The 21,515-nt window shown below is 34.5% G+C and overlaps 1 protein-coding gene across 2 annotated transcripts in view; it reads right to left on the reverse strand.

Annotated features, from left to right (window-relative positions):
- Positions 1 to 1,774: 1,774 nt before the first annotated feature.
- LOC148303619 (uncharacterized) overlaps positions 1,775 to 21,515 on the reverse strand; it is a 59,074-nt gene continuing 39,333 nt past the window's right edge. For both annotated transcript variants that reach the window (XM_088269672.1, XM_088269674.1), the window contains exon 4: positions 1,775 to 6,368. In XM_088269672.1, coding sequence (XP_088125798.1) covers positions 6,176 to 6,368 — 193 coding nt within the window. In that variant the 3' untranslated portion in view covers positions 1,775 to 6,175. The remainder of the gene's footprint in view (positions 6,369 to 21,515) is intronic.

A 21,515-nucleotide genomic window follows, 5' to 3' on the forward strand; every position in this document is an offset into this window, starting at 1 on the left:
AGCCCTCCGCTTCAGGTACCAGTCCAGGGTAATATTGATAAATATTACATTGAAAAAATCACTCATATTTATTTTACCCCCCCTGGGAATCGAACCTTAGACCTCCAGAACGGTAGCCGAGCGTGCTGACCATTACACTACGGAGGCGGACGCCTCGCCTTTACTTAGCTTACAACATTTTGAGTGTGTCCAAATACTTGTTCACAAAATCTGGATTATCTCCAAGTACAGGAGTTACTTTCATATTATTTTTTGACATCTCATCAAAGATGAAGAAGAATACGGGAGTCTGGGCATTTACGGGGCTGACGACCGTCATAGGCTGGTTTAAGTGATCACTTTACACACGTGTAACATTCACCAATTTTACCCATTATTGACAACCACACACTTAGCTTATATTACATTTAACACAAAATCTTCTCACAGTAAACAAAGGATTTCTTTTTACATTCTTTCAGACTCCTTTCATTCTTCATGCATTTTCAAACCCTCGTACAATAGACAATTTTGCGACTGTCTTATTTTATCCTTATTTCTAGTACTATGTATGTTCAAGAAAATTTTTGTTTAAAATTATTTTCTCCTTAAAATATTTGGGTAATTTATCATTAAATTTTTTATGTATAAAGATAAGCATATTATATATATATATATATATATATATATATATCGCTCACTCCTTTCAAGAACGTCAAAAATCAAAAATCGTCAATTTTCAGTTGTGCATGCTTTCGGAATGCCCAGAAAATGTACTATATCCCAGCAAAAGCGGCATATTTTTAACTTAATATTTACCCGCTACAGGGCAGAAAATGTTGTTTTTACATTTTGAAGAAAAGGTATTGTTTAATTGAGAGATTAATTTATAGAAGGATGAAAGTAGACTGAATGCAGTCGAAATGCCATCTCTCAGAAGAATGTGCGACAAAACGATGTATGATAGATGTACGAATAGTGAAATAAGGAAGCAATGCAAAGCTGAGATAAGCATTATCGATAAAATTAAGAAAGGTGTGTTGAGATGGTTCGGACACGTAGAACGAATGAGTGAGGAAAGAACGGTAAAACAAATTTATGAGGCGAATGTTATTGGGAAAAGAAGCAGAGGATGACTGAGAAAAACATGGCACGATCAGGTATGCCAAATACTTGAAAGTGGTCAGGTTAGGAGTCGTAACAATCGGCGGGTATGTATGAGGAGATGCATGAACGTGGAAGAGGCGAAGAATGTTTGCAAGGACAGAGTGGTGTGGCGCTCTATTCTCTCTGCCTACCTTTGCGGGCCCCTGCGGGGAAGCGGCGTGATGGTTAGTTAGTTATATATATACATAAATATGTATATATATATATATATATATATATATATATATATATATATATATATATATATATATATATATATATATTCTACATTTTAACGGTGTTATAAACCAAACATATTGCCATTGATAGGCCTTTCAAATGAATATCTAAGATTGAAATGAATGCGTAAATATGTTATGGAAGAATAGCTAAAATCTCAGCCGAGTCTTTATTATATTTATAGAAATATTATGGTTATTAGAAGCAATGTGTACAAGACACACAACACCGGGAAGGGAGGGATAAAGACTGTTTTTCTAAACAATGTGTTTTGGGTTGTTTGATTTTTCAGTGTTTTTGATGTGTTTGATCTTGTGGTTCCGTGTGTGTATTCGCATAGTGATTTTGCTGGGACGTTTTCACCAACTCCCCTCTTTTTACATCTTTTCAATGAAACACATCATTTTTAAGTAGTTTCTTTATTAAGTACATAACAATTATTTGTTGTATTAAAGACCTTATTTCGTAAAGACATTGATAAATATTTTTTGAAAGCAACTTAGTCTAACTTATTTATCGTAACTGCAGACAATTGGTAGAATTCCATATTGAATTGTCGGGTAATATATCCCAAATTAAACACGGTTATTGGATTGAATTCTACTTTTATTTACATATATCGCTCACTACTTTCAAGAACGTCATAAATCAAAAAACTTGATTTTTCAGGAGAACGTTTTTAAAGTTTAAAAATATAATGTAATGTTTTGAAAATAAATATCAAGCCACTTGTTGAACTTTTCACTGTGCAACAGATCTTTTTAGGTAAAAGCTAAAGGTTTTTTCTCCATTTGAAAAATATTTAGAATATTTGAAAAAACCATTTAACAATACCTTTTCTTCAAAATGCAAAAACAACACTTTCTGCCCTGTAGCGGGTAAATATTAATTTCGTTAATTGATTCGGCAGTCACTTTGTGGTAAAATCTATCCATTTTTAATTATTGTTTTACTTAGTAAATACCACTATTTCTTAAAATCTACTGTTAAAACAGTAGGTAAATATTAAGTTAAAAATATGCCGCTTTTGCTGGGATATAGTACATTTTCTGGGCATTCCGAAAACATGCGCAACTGAAAATTGTTGATTTTTGATTTATGACGTTTTTGAAAGGAGTGAGCGATATGTATATGATAATATGGGACGCGTTTCCTCTTATTAAGACATTATCAAACACTCAGTGTGTACTGTTTTTGAGTGCTGGACTGTTTTTGCATACTAATTTATTAATAAATAATATAAATTGAACTATAATCTTGGATTTGCTAACATTCATCAATAAATCACTTTCCTTGCACACATTATACACTTTTGTCACCAACGCCTGCAGGTCTTCTCTGCTATCGGCAAGAAGGACAGCGTCGTCAGCATACAAAAGGCAACAGACAGTCAAATTATTCATTCTGGCTCCAACATTTAAATCTTTCAGTTCTTTCACGCAATTATCCATGTATAGGTTAAACAGCCACGGTGACATTACACATCCTACTTGGAATACTTGAAAGTGGTCAGGTTAGGAGTCGTAACAATCGGCGGGTATGTATGAGGAGATGCATGAACGTGGAAGAGGCGAAGAATGTTTGCGAGGACAGAGTGGTGTGGCGCTCTTAAAATTTAAACATCAAGGGGAAGTTGATTTTTTTATTGAATCGAGAGGCGTTAATAAAAGATACATATTATTAAGAGAAATTAAATTACAGAATTTATTCTAAACATAATTTACAAATGAATCCTCGTCCAACCAGTCGCGTTCTGAATTGTATATATATATATATATATATATATATATATATATATATATATATATATATATATATATATATATATATATATATATATATACATATACATATATATATGGCGAATGGACTCATTGAGTCCATTTGCCAGGAACTACGATTGGATGGCGGAGGGAAAGAGAGGGAAAGGAAGATCCCCACACGATGGACCGATCAAATTAAGGCAGCAGCAGGCACCTCGGTGGTTGGAGTGCTACGTGCAGCGCAGGCAAGGGATAACTGGAGAAGAGTCATTGCTTCTGCAAGGCTCACAGCCCTCAGCAATGAGGAATAAGACGGAGAAGAAGAAGAATATATATAAATATATATATACACTGCCACTACTACCATTGCGCCGTTTCCACACCCCCTGTGTGGCAGAATAGATGGAACGCCACACTCTTCTGTCCTGACATACACTCCTTCACATCCACACATCTAGTCATATGTGCCCTCCGATTATGCAGACTTTTGACACTGCCAGATTTTAGGTTCTGATTGATCTGATCGTGCCAAGTCTTTTTCGGAGGTCCTCGTTCTGTTTTCCCTCTCACATTCGCCACATATATTTTCTTAGTCATTCTCTCGTTATCCATTCGCTCCACATGTCCTCCACATTCGCTACATATGTATATATATATATATATATATATATATATATATATATATATATATATATATATATATATATATGTATATAGTACACCCTTAATTATAATAACTATTATTATTATTATTCTATATTTTTTCTATGTATTGTATTTCAGATGTTCCTTAAATATTAATACATTATTTACATAGTTTTACACGTCTATGGTCTTAAACTATAGCATTGTTAGTTTGTTTTGTCGTCTAAATCAGCTTTTTTAGACATCTCAACATAGACGAAGAAGAATATGGAAGTCTGTGTATTTACAGGGCTTCAACAAAACTTCAAATATTTGGAATGATTATTATGAATATTATGAATGAAATGCGCTCCCTCAGACGAATGTGTGGAAAATCATTGTATGACAGAATTAAAAACGACGATATTAGAAAGGAATGTAAGGCTGAACGAGGAATAATTGAAAAGATTAGGAAGAGTTCTTTACGGTGGTATGGACACGTGGAGCGAATGGATAGCGAGAGAATGACTAAGAAAATATATATGGCGAATGTGAGAGGGAAAACAAAACGTGGACGACCGAAAAAGACTTGGCACGATCAGATCAATCAGAACCTAAAATCTGGCGGTGTCAAAAGTCTGCGTGATCGGAGGGCATGTATGACTAGATATATGGATGTGAAGGAGGCGAGGAGTGTATGTCAGGACAGAAGAGTGTGGCTTTCCATCCTCTCTGCCTACCCCTGCGGGGAAACGGCGTGATGGTAGTAGTAGTAGTAGTAGTATGAATGAAATACTATAATAAAATCCCCAAAGAAATAAAAATTCATGGCCCATTACAGGTACATCTTAAAAAAGAAAAGAAAAAATACTTTTATGTCATTAATTAAATAAAACAATTAACCTTGAGTGTAGATTATTTTCATACAGGGAAACGCCTGAAAACGTGATTTTCAGCGTCTTATCTAGCATTTGAGTGTCCGAATTCCCACGCGTTTTCCATATTCTTCTTCATCTATGTTTAGATGGCTTTCTTAGCAGTTACCCACTCAACGACATTCCAGTTGCCAAAGTCTAAGTTAGGTCAGACAAAGTCGAGAGAAGGTAAAATATGTCTTCCATGATATGGGTAGTCATTACAATCTGTTTGATAACTACAGTCCGTGTTAGGTCAAATGCGGTCACAATAATGTCATAGGTCAAGGAGGTGATTTTCATTCGGGTGATACGATAATACCAATTAAGTCACTAAGGTCCATTGATGACTACTGGCAAATTTGACCTGTTTTATTAGGTCAAATCTAGTTGCATCTCTATACCAATAAAATATTTAGAGTGAGACGTTTTCATAGCACGAATTAAGTCGTTACGTATTTTATAATCACAACAGTCTAAGTAAGGTCAATTTAAATTACACATAGGTCAAAATAAAATCACAATTCGGTGATTCCGTGATACGTTTATTTAGTTTATACATACTTTCAACACTTAAGTGTAATAAAAGATCAAATTGAGTCACATCTAGGTCAGAAAATATTTAAAAACGGGTGTTTCCATGATACGAGTTAAGTCATTGTACTCGTACACTGTTTGATCACTGCAGTCTACGATAGGTCATATAAGGTTACACCTAGGTCAGAAAAAGGTTAACAATCATGTGTTTACATAATAATAATTCAGTTTTTACACGTTATTTGGCTAGTACAGTCTATGATAGATCATATCAGGTTACACCTAGGTCAGAAAGTGTTTCCATGATACGAATTGGGTCATGATACACTGTTTAAACACTACAGTCTATGATAGGTAAAATTAAGTGAAAAAAATTACAATCGGGTATTTCCATGATATGAGTTGTCACTATACACTGTTCGATAACTAGTCTATGATAGGTCACAGCTGGGTTAGACTGGAAACCTAGAAGCCGGGGTTTACATGATTCAATTAGTCACTATACACTAGTTGATCACTACAGTCCATGATAGGTCACATCAGGTTACAGCGAACAGAGAGGGACTTAGAAACCGGGGTTTATATGATTCAATAAGTCATTATACACTAGTTGATCACTGCAGTCCATGATGGGTCATATCAGGTCACAGCTGGGTTAGACTGGGGACCTAGAACCCGGGGTTTCCATGATTCGATAGGTCACTACGCACTGATTGATCACTGCAGTCCATGATAGGTCATATCAGGTCACAGCTGGGTTAGACTGGGGACCTAGAACCCGGGGGTTCCATGATTCGATAGGACACTACGCACTGGTTGATCACTGCAGTCCATGATAGGTCATATCAGGTCACAGCTGGGCCTAAGTGAGACTTAGAAACCGGGGTTTAAATGATTCAATTAGTCATTATACACTAGTTGATCACTTCAGTCCATGATAGGTCATATCAGGTCACAGCGGGCAGATGGGACTTAGAAGCCGGGGTTTTCCCTGAGGTGGGCCTGCTTGGCGTACCCCGCCCGGAGGCACTTGCCCCACCAGGACCGCTCCAGGCAGACCTTGGCCGGCTTCAGCACGAAGCACTTGGTCTGCACGACGTTGAAGAACAGCCTGCCGACCATGTTGGCGGCGTCGGTGTTGGCAAGCTTCAAGCAAGCGCGGAACCTGCAAGCAAATTCATCATTTTTTATAATTTATATTTCAAGCACTAACTTTGTGATTTTCCATTTTATAATCAAAATGTTACTTTGTTTTAAAATCACTGAAAATATTTCATTATAACTTAATTATAATGTCTACCGGTTTCGAAGCTAACCGCTTCTTTATCAAGACTGATTAATACATTAATATAGTATTAATTAACGATTAATATAGTATTATAGCTTGGTATTATAGTAGTACTGATTAATATAGTATTAATCAGTCTTGATAGAGAAGCGGTTAGCTTCGAAACCGGTAGACATTATAATTAACTTATAATAAAATATTTATAGTGATGTTAAAACAAAGTTACATTTTCATCATTTTTTTTATTTATATTTTATTTATTAATTTGGCGTTTAATTTGCAGAACTCCATTTTAATTTATGTATTAATTTCAAATCAAACACAGATTTTTTGAGTCTACTAAGTTGTATTTTATTGTAGAATATAATATATATATTGTATTTTAAATAGACGGGGCGCTTTCATTTTGTTTTAATTTTTCGTCCGTTATATCCGAAGCTCGTTAAACGGAGGTGTCCGCTATATCGAGGTTCTACTCTACATACTCACTCCTTAATACGCGTTTGTCGCAAAATATGTTTTGCATATTATATTCACGAAACCAATGACCCGTGAGGTGAGATATCGGCGTTCCTACCCTTCCAGAACCGTGTTCCGCGTGTGCCCGGTTTTCTTTTTTGAATTACCTAACGTCCAAGTGACTCTGAAATCTAGCTACGGCTTATGCAACACCGTTTATCATGTCCCTACTCAGGCTTCAACTTTATAAGTTTCATGGCCTGTGCCTACTCGTGAGTGGACTTACTCTTTATGTTTAAAGTTACTATAATTTCATGTAATTCATGAGTGAAAATTCTAAGCGAAATAACTCGCGCGTGTGCGCGGTACCGCCAGTGTTGCCATATCGCTCACTCCTTCCAAGAACGTCATAAATAAAAAAAAACTCGATTTTTCAGGAGTTTTTTCGTCCGCCTCCGTGGTGTAATGATCAGCTATCGTGCTGGAGGTCCCGGGTTCGATTCCCAGGGGGGGTAAAATAAATAAAAGTGATTTTAAAAAACTGTAATACTTATTCAATACTACCCTGGACTGGTACCTGAAGCGGAGGGCTGATCACCCTTCCTTCATGTGTTAACGATCAAGATAACACTGCGTTTATATGACATAGTGCCCTATGCACCATTAGGGTGTGGATAAGGGTTTATTTTTTTTATTTTATTTTTTTAACTTAGTCCAAATCAGTCATCAAAATTTCAGATTTGATTTTAAATTCATCAAATTTAATAATATATCAACAACATTTTGAGTGTGTCCAAATACTTGTTCACAAAATCTGGATTATCTCCAGTTACAGGAGTCATTTTCATATTATTTTTTAACATCTCATCAAAGATGAAAAATAAACAATTAAAAAAATAATATGAAAATAACTCCTGTAATTGGAGATAATCCAGATTTAGTGTATTTGGACACACTCAAAATGTTGTAAATAAATTATCTGGTCAAATTACAAGCTTAAATAATAAAAATGAAAATGGTATTTTCTGGCGTTTCTCATGTGTGTGATTATAATCCAGGATTCGAACTTCATATACTAATATAAGAGTTTCTGCTTAGTAAAAAGCTCCTTTACATCTCACCAATAGATGTCTCTATAGTGATTCAAGAACAAGGTTTCTAAATTGGTTCATATATATAGAACTTCCAAGAATTTGAGTAGTGTGGTTGTCAATAATGGGTAGAATTGGTGAATGTTACACGTGTGTAAAGTGATCACTTAAACCAGCCTATGACGGTCGTCAGCCCCATAAATGCCCAGACTTCCATATTCTTCTTCATCTTTGATGAGATGTCAAAAAATAATAAAATAATATATCAATTTTGAATAAACTTCGTTTTTTTCTTTGGCTTTTTCTTTGTCTTTTTCTTTGTCTTTGTCTTTCTTTGGCTTTTTGGTTTTTTCCTCTAAAAATTCTAGATTTGGCAGGCGTGCCTTGGATAGAAAAAGTTTGAGGAAAACTGCCCTAGGACATTCAAGGAAACGCGTCATATCTTGTCTAAGAAAACGCCTTCTTACGCATAATATATGTACATATACAGACCCGGCGTGGCGCAAAAACAATCACCCTATCGGAAGATGTCGTAGTTCTTGCAAATGACGTCGCACGTCAATCGTGTTTGTCACTTGTGTACTGGACAGCTGCAGTATACGAACGGATTCAAGGAGGGGCAAAATTAATCATCGAATTATGTTTTTCTCCCAAATAAAAAAATAATTAATCGGGTGAGGGAATTTTTTTTCTGTCAGTGAAAAACATGATATCCGTCGAGCGGCTGATACGCACTTGTGCCCGTTTTATCAATCCGTATGTATACTGCAGCTGTCTAGATCGCAAATGACAAATATGATCGAGGCAAGACACATCCATGATACACGATTTACACACAATGAAGGTTTGATAGTCCCAAGAATTAACAGTAAATATGGGAGTCCAACACTGCAGTACATCGTTACAGACTTTTTTAATTTGTTGCCGACGGAGGTTAGAGGTCAAAATAAAACATGGAACAAAGGCAAATTAAAGGAATGGGTAAATGATCGAGAGTTAGTATTATGAAAAATTGTAAAAATTGTTTATATTTTGAATTTTTTCTCTCTTTTTGTGTGTACATTAGTTTAAAATGGATAAAAACAATAAAAAATGTATGTAAAAAGAACTCCACCGACAAGACACACAAGGTGGCTTGGTGGGTCTCAGCAAAAAATTTTAAAAAACATGTTTAAAACTATTTATTTTTTGACATATCGCTCACTCCTTTCAAGAACGTCATAAATCAAAAATCGTTAATTTTTAGTTGTGCATCTTTTCGGAATGCCCAGAAAATGTACTATATCCCAGCAAAAGAGGCATATTTTTAACTTAATTATTACCCGCTACAGGGCAGAAAGTGTTGTTTTTGCATTTTGAAGAAAAGGTATTTTTTGATTATTTTTTTAAAATGTACTAAATATTTTTCAAATGGAGAAAAAACTTTCAGGTTTTACCTAGAAAGATCTGTTGCACGGTAATAAGTTCAATAAGTGTCTTGATATTTATTTTAATACATTGTATTATATTTTAAAACTTTAAAAACATTCTCCTGAAAAATCTAGTTTTTTGATTTATGACGTTCTTGAAAGGAGTGAGGGATATCTAAAATGATCTTTGATGAGATGTCAAAAAATAATATAAAAATAACTCCTGTAATTGGAGATAATCCAGATTTTGTGAACAAGCATTTGGACACACTCACATGTTGTGGATGTTTAAATAATAAGGATATAATCCAGGATTCGGATCTCACATACTAATATAAGAGTTTCTGCTTAGTAAAAAGCTTCTTTACATCTCACCAATAGATGTCTCTAGTGAAGTTCTAGTGATTCAAGAACAAGGTTTCTAAATTGGTTCATATATATATATATATATATATATATATATATATATATATATATATATATATATATATATATATATATATATATATATATATATATATATATATATATATATATATATATATATATATATATATATATATATATATATATATATATAACTTCCAAGAATTTGAGTAGTGTGGTTGTCAATAATGGGTAGAATTGGTGAATGTTACACGTGTGTAAAGTGATCACTTATATCATCCTATGGTGGTCATCAGCCCCGTAAATGCCCAGACTTCCATATTCAGGTTCAGGTTCAGTGCTGCAGAACAGCGTTTATTATTTAATATAATTTTGTACTTAAGTTATACATATTTATATAGAGAATTGGTGAATGTTACACGTGTGTAAAGTGATCACTTATACCATCCTATGGTGATCATCAGCCCCGTAAATGCCCAGACTTACATATTCTTCTTCATCTTTGATGAGATGTCAAAAAATAATATGAAATTGACTTTTGTAATTGGAGATAATCCAGATTTTGTGAACAAGTATTTGGACACACTCAAAATGTCGCGATGTCAAAAACTGTTGTTTAAATAAATTTATACAATATATGTTAATAAAAATAAGTATTTTTTTTTAAAAATGACGCTTTTTGCAAAAATTATAGCATCTTCCGATAGGGTGATTGATTTTGCGCCGCCTCGTTTATAAGGCAGTCGATATAACCAACATCACAGCAAAAAATGGCGATAGAATGGTTTTTCGCTCAATAAATTTTGTACAAAGACTATGTTCCCCTACATTCATATCCCTTCAGCTGCTATTTCATTATTTAATTTTTTTTATTCGGGAATTATACAGCATGTACGTGAAAAATATTTAAAAAAAATAGTAATGATAAAAGTCAATTAAACAATTTTACATATTAAATATAACAACTTTGTTTTTACCACATTTTACTGTAATTTCGCCTCCGTAGCGTAATGGTCAGCACGCTCGGCTACCGTTCTGGAGGTCCCGGGTTCGATTCCCAGAGTGGGGTCTAATAAAATATAACTGAATTTTCACTGTAATATTTATTCAATATTACCCTGGACTGGTACCTGTAGCGGAGGGCTGATCACCTTTCCTTCGTGTGTTAACGATCAAGATAACGCTGCTTTTATATGCTTTTATATGTGCCCTATGCATCATTGGGGTGCGGATAAGGGTTTTATATATATATATATATATATATATATATATATATATATATATATATATATATATATATATATATATATATATATATATATATATATATATATATATATATATATATATATATATTTCTTCAAACCCTTATCCGCACCCCAGTGGTGCATAAGACACTGCATCATATAAACACAGCTTTATGTTGATCGTTAACACATGAAGGAAAGATCGCTAATATTATTTGTATATATATATATATATATATATATATATATATATATATATATATATATATATATATATATATATATAACGAGAGAGACGTATATTGCAACAGTTTTACGTAGCAGGGGTCAGTTTAAGTAAGCAGAAAGTGGTAGCAAACGAGGATAATCCGCCAATTAGCAGATCAATCTGCCACTAACAAGGTCTAAACTTCAATCGGTTTGGGAAAAATCATTGACTCCGGCAAAACCAAAGGCCAGTTTATCAATCGGATGTTAGAGATGTCGTTATTACAGCATTTTTAACCTCTAAGCTGCTCGATTTCGAGTGTCAAACTTTCCGTCCCGTGCTGGATTATTTTACATTACATTATTTTTGACAAAAAAGCATATTTTTGCTTTTTTTTTGTAGTGAAACTTTCGGATATCCATCATAGATGTTCACAGTACACAATGCACTTTACTCATTATGTTTTTATGGTGTATTTACACAAAAATATTAACATTTACGGACTCGCGGCCTAAAGTATGGCGGCTGTATAGAAGACGCGGCTGTCGTATCTGCGGAGCACGAGCCGAGTAGAACGAATGAGGGAGGAGAGAACGGTAAAACAAATTTATGAGGCGAATGTTAGCGGGAAAAGAAGCAGACGAAGACCGAGAAAAACATGGCACGATCAGGTATGCCAAATACTTGAAAGTGGTCAGGTTAGGAGTCGTAACAATCGGCGGGTATGTATGAGGAGATGCATGAACGTGGAGGAGGCGAAGAATGTTTGCAAGGACAGAGTGGTGTGGCGCTCTATTCTCTCTGCCTACCCCTGCGGGGAAGCGGCGTGATGGTTAGTTAGTTACTACTACTACTACCATCACGCCGTTTCCCCGCAGGGGTAGGCAGAGAGGATGGAACGCCACACTCTTCTGTCCTGACATACACTCCTCGCCTCCTTCACAGCCATACATCGATTACGCAGACTTTTGACACCGCCAGATTTTAGGTTCTGATTTTTAGTCTTTTTCGGTCGTCCACGTTCTGTTTTCCCTCTCGCATTCGCCACATATATTTTCTTAGTCATTCTCTCGCTATCCATTCGCTCCACATGTCCATACCACCGCAAAGAACTCTTCCTAATCTTTTCAATAATTCCTCGTTCAGCCTTACATTCCTTTCTTATATCGTCGTTTTTAATTCTGTCATACAATGATTTTCCACACATTCGTCTGAAGGACAAAAAACATTCATTAATTAATTTGCTTCATTATGCAATTATACTTTATAAAACCTATATTAATAAAATAGAAAGAGTTCAGGATAAATTGAAATTCATGAAGGAAAGGTGGTCTGCCCTCCGCTTCAGGTACCAGTCCAGGGTAATATTGAATAAATATTACAGTGAAAAAATCACTTATATTTATTTGACCCCCCCTGGGAATGGAACCCGGGACCTCCAGAATGGTAGCCGAGCGTGCTGACCATCACACTATGGAGGCCGACGGACGGAGAAATGCGTAAAAATAAAATGAATTTCAATTATTAAAAAAAAAACTTTTGTATCGATCATAATAAATAACAAATAAAATCAATTTTAAAGACGTGACCTAAGTGCCTTAATCGTGCAAAACCTCGAACTCCACCCCCAGTCAAGAAACAAAGCACTTCTGTGGTCAAGCGTACTTTACGACATAGCTATGAGGGCTATTGTATTTACAGCATTTCCAGTGCGTCCAAATACTTGCTCACAAATCTGGAGTTTCTCAAAAACTTATGTATATATATATATATATATATATATATATATATACATATATATATATACATATATATATATATATATATATATATATATATATATATATATATATATATATATATATATATATATATATATATATATATATATATATATATATATATATATGTAATAAAATACCTAGGTACCTACCTATACATTTCATTAAGTACTTACATATAGTACCTACATAAAACAGATCTACCACCAGATGTCGCATGCGTCGCGCTGAATAAAACAATAGACATCAGATAGAAAAAATATAATATTCTGAACTGTCAGAATCAGATAGATGGATATAAAAATATTATATATATATATATATATATATATATATATATATATATATATATATATATATATATATATACTAACTAACTAACTAACTAACCATCACGCCGCTTCCCCGCAGGGGTAGGCAGAGAGAATAGAGCGCCACACCACTCTGTCCTTGCAAACATTCTTCGCCTCTTCCACGTTCATGCATCTCCTCATACATACCCGCCGATTGTTACGACTCCTAACCTGACCACTTTCAAGTATTTGGCATACCTGATCGTGCCATGTTTTTCTCGGTCTTCCTCTGCTTCTTTTCCCGCTAACATTCGCCTCATAAATTTGTTTTACCGTTCTTTCCTCACTCATTCGTTCTACATGTCCAAACCATCTCAACACACCTTTCTTAATTTTATCGACAATGCTTATCTCAGCTTTGCATTCTTTCCTTATTTCACTATTCGCACATTTATCATACATCGTTTTGTTACACATTCTTCTGAGAGATCGCATTTCGACTGCATTCAGTCTACTTTCATCCTTCTTTTGCCAACTCCATGTTTCACTCTCATACATTAGAGTTGGAACCAGTACTCCGTTGTGCACTGCCAGTTTAGCTTCCGCTGATAGGTTTTTATTTGCTATAACTGATTTCAGTGCACCGTTCACTTTGTTCCCAGCATTCACTCTCCTTTCTATATCTTTATCAATCTTTCCATCCCTAGAAAACATACTACCTAAATACACGAAATCATCTACCTGTTCCAGAATCTCTCCGTTTACCAATATTTCACATTCAGATCTGCATTCTTCTCTTTCAAAAACCATAATCTTATAGATTTGCTAACATTCATCAATAAGTCACTTTCCTTGCACACATTATACACTTTTGTCACCAACGCCTGCAGGTCTTCTCTGCTATTGGCAAGAAGAACAGCATCGTCAGCATACAAAAGGCAACAGACAGTCAAATTATTCATTCTGGCTCCAACATTTAAATCTTTCAGTTCTTTCATGCAATTATCCATGTATAGGTTAAACAGCCACGGTGACATTACACATCCCTGCTTAACACCTTTAGAGATGCTAAGCCAGGATGAAAATGAACCACTTACCCTTATGCATGCAGTGCTATCCTCGTACAAGGATGCTATGCCTTGGATAAGTTTACTGCTTACCCCATACTCAGATAACACCTTCCATAGCTTCGTTCTATCAACTCGGTCATACGCTTTCTGCAAATCCACAAAAGCACAGAAAAGCTTTTGGTTTTTGGCCAAAAACTTTTCAGTGATGTTGCGCAAGGCAAAAATTTGATCCGTACATCCTCTCCCATTCATAAATCCACTCTGGATTCCACCACTCTCCCATTCATAATTCCAGGTAATCCTAACTAACTAACTAATATATATATATATATATATATATATATATATATATATATATATATATATATATATATATATATATATATATATATATATATATATATATATATATATATATATATATATATATATATATATATATATATATATATTATTCAAACCCTTATCCACACCCGATGGTGCGTAGGATACTGCACCGTGTAGTATGGTTGTCAATAATGTATATAATAATTGTAGAATTGGTGAATGTTACACGTGCGTAAAGTAATCACTTAAACCGGCCTACGATGGACGTCAGCCCCGTATATGCCCAGACTCTCATGTTCTTCTTCGTCTTTGATGAGATGTCAAATTTTATATAAATATATATATATATATATATATATTTATATATATATATATATATATATATATATATATATATATAAATATATATATATATATATATATATATATATATATATATATATATATATATATATATATATATATATATATATATATATATATATATATATATATATATATATATATATATATATATATATATATATATATATATATATATATATCGCTCACTCCTTTCAACAAAGTCGTATATTTAAAAAAAAACTTGATTTTTCAGGAGATCGTTTTTAAAGTTTAAGAATATAATGAAATGTATTTAAAATAAATATCAAGCCACTTATTGTACTTATTGCTGTGCAACAGATCTTTTAATATAAAATCTGAATGTTTTTTCTCCATTTGAAAAATATTTAGTATTTTTAAAAAAATCATAAAACAATACATTTTCTTCAAAATGCAAAAACAACACTTTCTGCCCTGTAGCGGGTAAATATCATGTTTAAAATATGCCGCTTTTGCTGGGATATAGTACATTTTCTGGGTATTTGAAAACATGCGCAACTGAAAATTGTCGATTTTTGATATATGACGTTGTTGGAAGGAGTGAGCGATGTGCGATCTGCAATCCTTTGCTAAATTTGTCTGTAGAGAGGGTATAAGAAAACTTATAATGAGTGTTATCCCCTCACTTTTGTATGTCGTTTTAAGGGTTGGTTTCCTGCGCCTTGAAATGTATCCTGTCTATTGTCAAAGCCAAAAGCTTTTGTACTCGGATGTAAGCGAATTGCGACTCTATCGAAACTTCTTATCGAAAGCGCTTTACAACACTTTAAGTGTGTCTAAATACTAGTTTAATATAATCAGAACACTTGTTTTGAACACTTTTACTTTACGTTCTGGAGGTCCCGGGTTCGATTCCCAGGGGGCTTAAATAAATATAAGTGATTTTTTCACTGTATTATTTATTCAATATTACCCTGGACTGGTACCTGAAGCGGAGGGCTGATCACCTTTCCTTCATGTGTAAACGATCAAGATAACACTGCGTTTATATGACGCAGTGCCCTATGCACCATTGGGGTGCGGATAAGGGTTTTATTATTATTATATATACATATACATATACATATACATATATATATATATATATATATATATATATATATATATATATATATATATATATATATATATATATAACATATATATATATATATATATATATATATATATATATATATATATATATATATAACATATATATATATATATATATATATATATATATATATATATATATATATATATATATATATATATATATATATATATATATATATATATATATAACATATATATATATATATATATATATATATATATATATATATATATATATATATATATATATATATTATACAAATGCACAACGGAGTCCTGGTTCCAACTCTAATCTATGGAAGTGAAACATGGAGTTGGCAAAAGAAGGATGAAAGTCGACTGAATGCAGTGGAAATACCATCTCTCAGTGCGGCAAGACCATGTATGATAGATGTGCGAATAGTGAAATAAGGAAGGAATGCAAAGCTGAGATAAGCATTATCGATAAAATTAAGAAAGGTGTGTTGAGATGGTTTGGACATGTAGAACGAATGAGTGAGGAAAGAACGGTAAAACAAATTTATAAGGCGAATGTTAGTGGGAAAAGAAGCAGAGGAAGACCGAGAAAAACATGGCACGATCAGGTATGCCAAATACTTGAAAGTGGTCAGGTTAGGAGTCGTAACAATCGGCGGGTATGTATGAGGAGATGCATGAACGTGGAAGACGCAAAGAATGTTTGCAAGGACAGAGTGGTGTGGCGTTCTATTCTCTCTGCCTACCCCTGCGGCGAAGCGGCGTGATGGTTAGTTAGTTTTAGTTATATAAATATATATATGTATATACATATATATCCGAGTGTATTTGAACGATTCCTTAAAACCCTCGAAAGTAGCCGTCTTGTCGTTGCCAGAGTACAAGAGGAGTCACTCAGGGCAGAGGATTATCCCCCATTCCTTCTATCCTCGCCGACTACCACTTCACGATCCGACCGCAATGTAATCCCGGCTCATGTACAGCTAATCTCCCCCCTTACAACTTTACACTCTAAGCGGATCTCTCAGACGGATGCGCGGTAAAACAAAATGCATATAAATATACGCAAACTTTTCCTATTCAAAGTACACCTACCAAATTAAGAAATTTCAGAGGAGCATATTTACCATGTTATGGTAACATATTCAACATATTATGCTTAATCTTACCACTCTGTAGGCCAGACATTCTGGCCCGTATGATTCTAGTAGGCAGCTCCGTGGGCCACAATGTCTGGCCCACAGCAGGTATTTCAATTTTCAATTTATTCAATAAAAAAATAATATATACATAACAAACAATATTCAAGGCGTATATATTAAAAGTAAGCAAGAAGACTTAAAGGTGTAGAAGAATCCCGCTTCGGAAAACTCCTTCGGACACATGGAACAGATCAATATCCAATGTGATATTGTTCGACATAGCGGTAGCTCTTCCTACAGGCATAACCATCGGCAGGTTGGTCCTGTGTATAGGAATGTGAAACAATCTATGCCGACGCTGACTTAGGTAACTATCGGGAACATACAGACCTATGCTCCGGATAATTTCAGGATTATCGATCATACCGCGCAACAATCGATAAAAATGCGTAGTAAAATACACATTCCTTCTAGTCTAGGTATAAATAACTCTAACCACTGATTTCTCTATCACCCGAGTATATTCTACCAAAAAATATTTCAGATAAATACAGTTAATATTACCATATTATGAGGGTCATATTTACCATATTATGGTAACACATTTAACATATCGCTCACTCCTTTCAACAACTTCATATATAAAAAATTGTCAATTTTCAGTTGTGCATGTTATCGGAATGCCCAGAAAATGTACTATATCCCAGCAAAAGCGGCATATTTTTAACTTAATATTTACCCGCTACAGGGCAGAAAGTGTCGTTTTTGCATTTTGAAGAAAAGGTATTGTTCAATTATTTTTTTAATTGTATTAAATATTTTTCAAATGGAGAAAAAACCTTCAAGTTTTAATGATTAAAGAAAACACTTCGTTTTTTACCAGTTGAGTTTTATTATAGACTACATGTTTCAGAAGTTAAACTTCCATCATTCAGGTCTGTATAATAACATTAACACAAAGTTAATACCGAAACAATAAATAAAACTTCAGGTTTTACGCACAGTAAAAAGTTTAACTAGTGGCTTGGTATTTATTTTAAATACATTTTATTATATTTTTAAACCTTAAAAACGATGTCCTGAAAAATCTAGTTTTTTGATACATGCCGTTGTTGAAAGGAGTGAGCGAATTTTGTTATTTTCACAAAACTAGACGTTTTTTCCGCGTCACACCAACTAATCTACAAGATATACCAGTGTGCCGCGGCACACACGCGGTGAACAATGCATTACAGTTGAGTGTTTGATAATGTCCTAAGAAGACGAAACGCGTCACGTATTAACATTTACATAAATAAATGTAGAATTCAATCCAACAAACCTTGTTTTATTTTGGATATCGCTCACTCCTTTCAAGAACGTCATAAATCAAAAAACTTGATTTTTCAGGAGAACGTTTTTAAAGTTTAAAAATATAACACAATGTATTAAAAATAAATATCAAGCCACTTATTGAACTTTTTTCTGAGCAACAGATATTTTTGAAAAAACCTGAAGGTTTTTCCTCCATTTGAAAAATATTTAGTTTTTTTAAAAAAATAATTAAACAATACATTTTCTTCAAAATGAAAAAACAACATTTTCTGCCCTGTAGCGGGTAAATATAAAGTTAAAAATATGATTCTTTTTCTAGGGTATAGTACATTTTCTAGGCATTCTGAAAACATGCATAACTCAAAATTGACGATTTTTGATTTATGACGTTCTTGAAAGGAGTGAGCGATATATTACCCAACAATTCAATATGGAATTCTACCAACTGTCTGCAGTTACAATAAATAACTAAATATCTCCCTTAGTTCTCTACAGATTTCAATAAGTACGTTACCGATAGTCTTGTGATTTTTCATATTAATTTATTAGCTAATAATAATACATCATGACTGAATCTATTAGTATATTGGATTCCGTTTCCACATAGTGGGGTCATTCGGTACGCGCGCTGGGGTGAATGGAAACGCGGAGTGGGGAGAGTAGGGACGGAGTTGCCTATCTGTTTCACACCCTGCTTAACCTATTGTGACTTTACTTAGGACAGAGTGGCCGAATGCCGGAGCCGCGGTCCGCCAAACCCCTAATATTTATTTATTTCTTCTTCTTCTTTCTGTGCCACTTGTAACGAAGATCGGCGATCATCGTGGCTATCTTCATTTTAGATGCTGCAGCTCGGAACAGAGATTTGGTGCTTTTGCCAAACCATTGTCGTAGGTAGTATTTATTAATTTATAGTTCATATCTAACTAACTAACTAATTAACCAACTAACTAACCATCACGCCGCTTCCCCGCAGGGGTAGGCAGAGAGAATAGAGCGCCACACCACTCGGTCCTTGCAAACATTCTTCGCTCCTTCCACGTTCATGCATCTCCTCATACATACCCGCCGATTGTTACGACTCCTAACCTGACCACTTTCAAGTATTTGGCATACCTGATTGTGCCATGTTTTTCTCGGTCTTCCTCTGCTTCTTTTCCCACTAAAATTCGCCTCATAAATTTGTTTTACCGTTCTTTCCTCACTCATTCGTTCTACATGTCCAAACCATCTCAACACACCTTTCTTAATTTTATCGATAATGCTTATCTCAGCTTTGCATTCCTTCTTTATTTCACTATTCGCACATCTATCATACATCGTTTTGTTGCACATTCTTCTGAGAGATCGCATTTTTCAGTTCATATCTGATTTTCCATTTTGTAATTAAAATGTAATTTTTCTAAATGTAGGTTTTTTTTATATATTTTTTAATATACATTTATTTAAATCATAATTTTTACATATTTAGAACATTGTTTTTTGCAGAGACCCACCAAGCCACCTTGTGTGTCTTGTCGGTGGAGTTCTTTTTACATACATTTTTTATTGTTTTTAACGATTTTAACCTAATATACACACAAAAAGAGAAAAAATTATGAATATGAATATTTCACGTAATTTTTATTTTACAATATGTTCGAATGATGAAATAAGGAAAGAATGCAAAGCTGAGATAAGCAATATCGATAAAATTAAGAAAAGTGTGTCGAGATGCTTTGGACATGTGGAACGTACGAGTGAGGTAAGAACGGTTAAACAAATTTATGAGGCGAATGTAGTTGGAAAAAAAGCAGAAAAAGACCGAGGAAAACTTGGCACGTTCAGGTATGTCAAATACTGTCAAATACTTAAAAGCGGCCGGGTCAGGAGTCGTAATAATGATCAGGTATGTATGAGGAGATTCATGAATGTGGAAGAGGCGAAGAATGTTTGCAAAGACAGAGTGGTGTGGCGTTCTATTCTCTCTGCCTACCCCTGCGGGGAATGATGGTTAGTTATTTAGTTATATTATCCCCCGCAAGCCACTGTAAAAAGCCTCGACGAGCTAGCGGTAGCTCGTGTGGCGATCACTGTTCTAGTGTACATCGCGACGCTCTATCCTCGCTGCCTACATCTGCAAGACTATAATAATATATAATAAAAACAGGTATATTGAAAGCTTTTAAATGTAAACTCACAGTAAAATCGGGATACAATTTTATATTGTTTCACATTTTCTATAAATTACGCGACTAAAAAAAGATTTCTTAGCAAGAGAAGATCTGTCGGGAAGCCTAGATGCTTCTGTATCAGATCTGGGCATGCGGTGGGACAGCTTTCAAAAATAATATAGAGTATGTGCGAGACACGGCGGTCGCTTGAACGCCCCTGCCCTACAAAGTGTTCCCGAGTAACACGTCTTCCCGCGCTGTCAGAATTGGCATTGTTACCATAGAATAAATAATAATAGACCTGACCATAGAAGGCCGCGGTCGCCTTTTTACACTTTTCTTTGCATGATATATGGCTATCGGGTGAAGTCGAGCGTGGCCAGGGGGTACCTACCCGGCCACACACACACACACACACACAAGGGCAATAATAATAATATATTTTTATCAAAACCTTATCCGCACCCCAATGGTGCATAGGACACTGCATCATACAAACGCAGTGTTATGTTAATCGTTAGCACACGAAGGAAAGGTGATCAGCTTTCCGCTTCTGGCACCAGTCCACGGTAATATGGTATAAATATTGGAGTGAAAAAATCACTTTTATTTATTCGACACCCCTGGGAATCGAACCCGGGACCTCCGTCACGGTAGCCGATTATTGTGGAAAGGATTTGGCAAA

This window comes from Brachycentrus maculatus, unplaced genomic scaffold (genome assembly GCF_059751285.1).
Source record: "Brachycentrus maculatus isolate JH-2025_06_01 unplaced genomic scaffold, ASM5975128v1 h1tg000360l, whole genome shotgun sequence".
Lineage (NCBI taxonomy): Eukaryota > Metazoa > Arthropoda > Insecta > Trichoptera > Brachycentridae > Brachycentrus > Brachycentrus maculatus.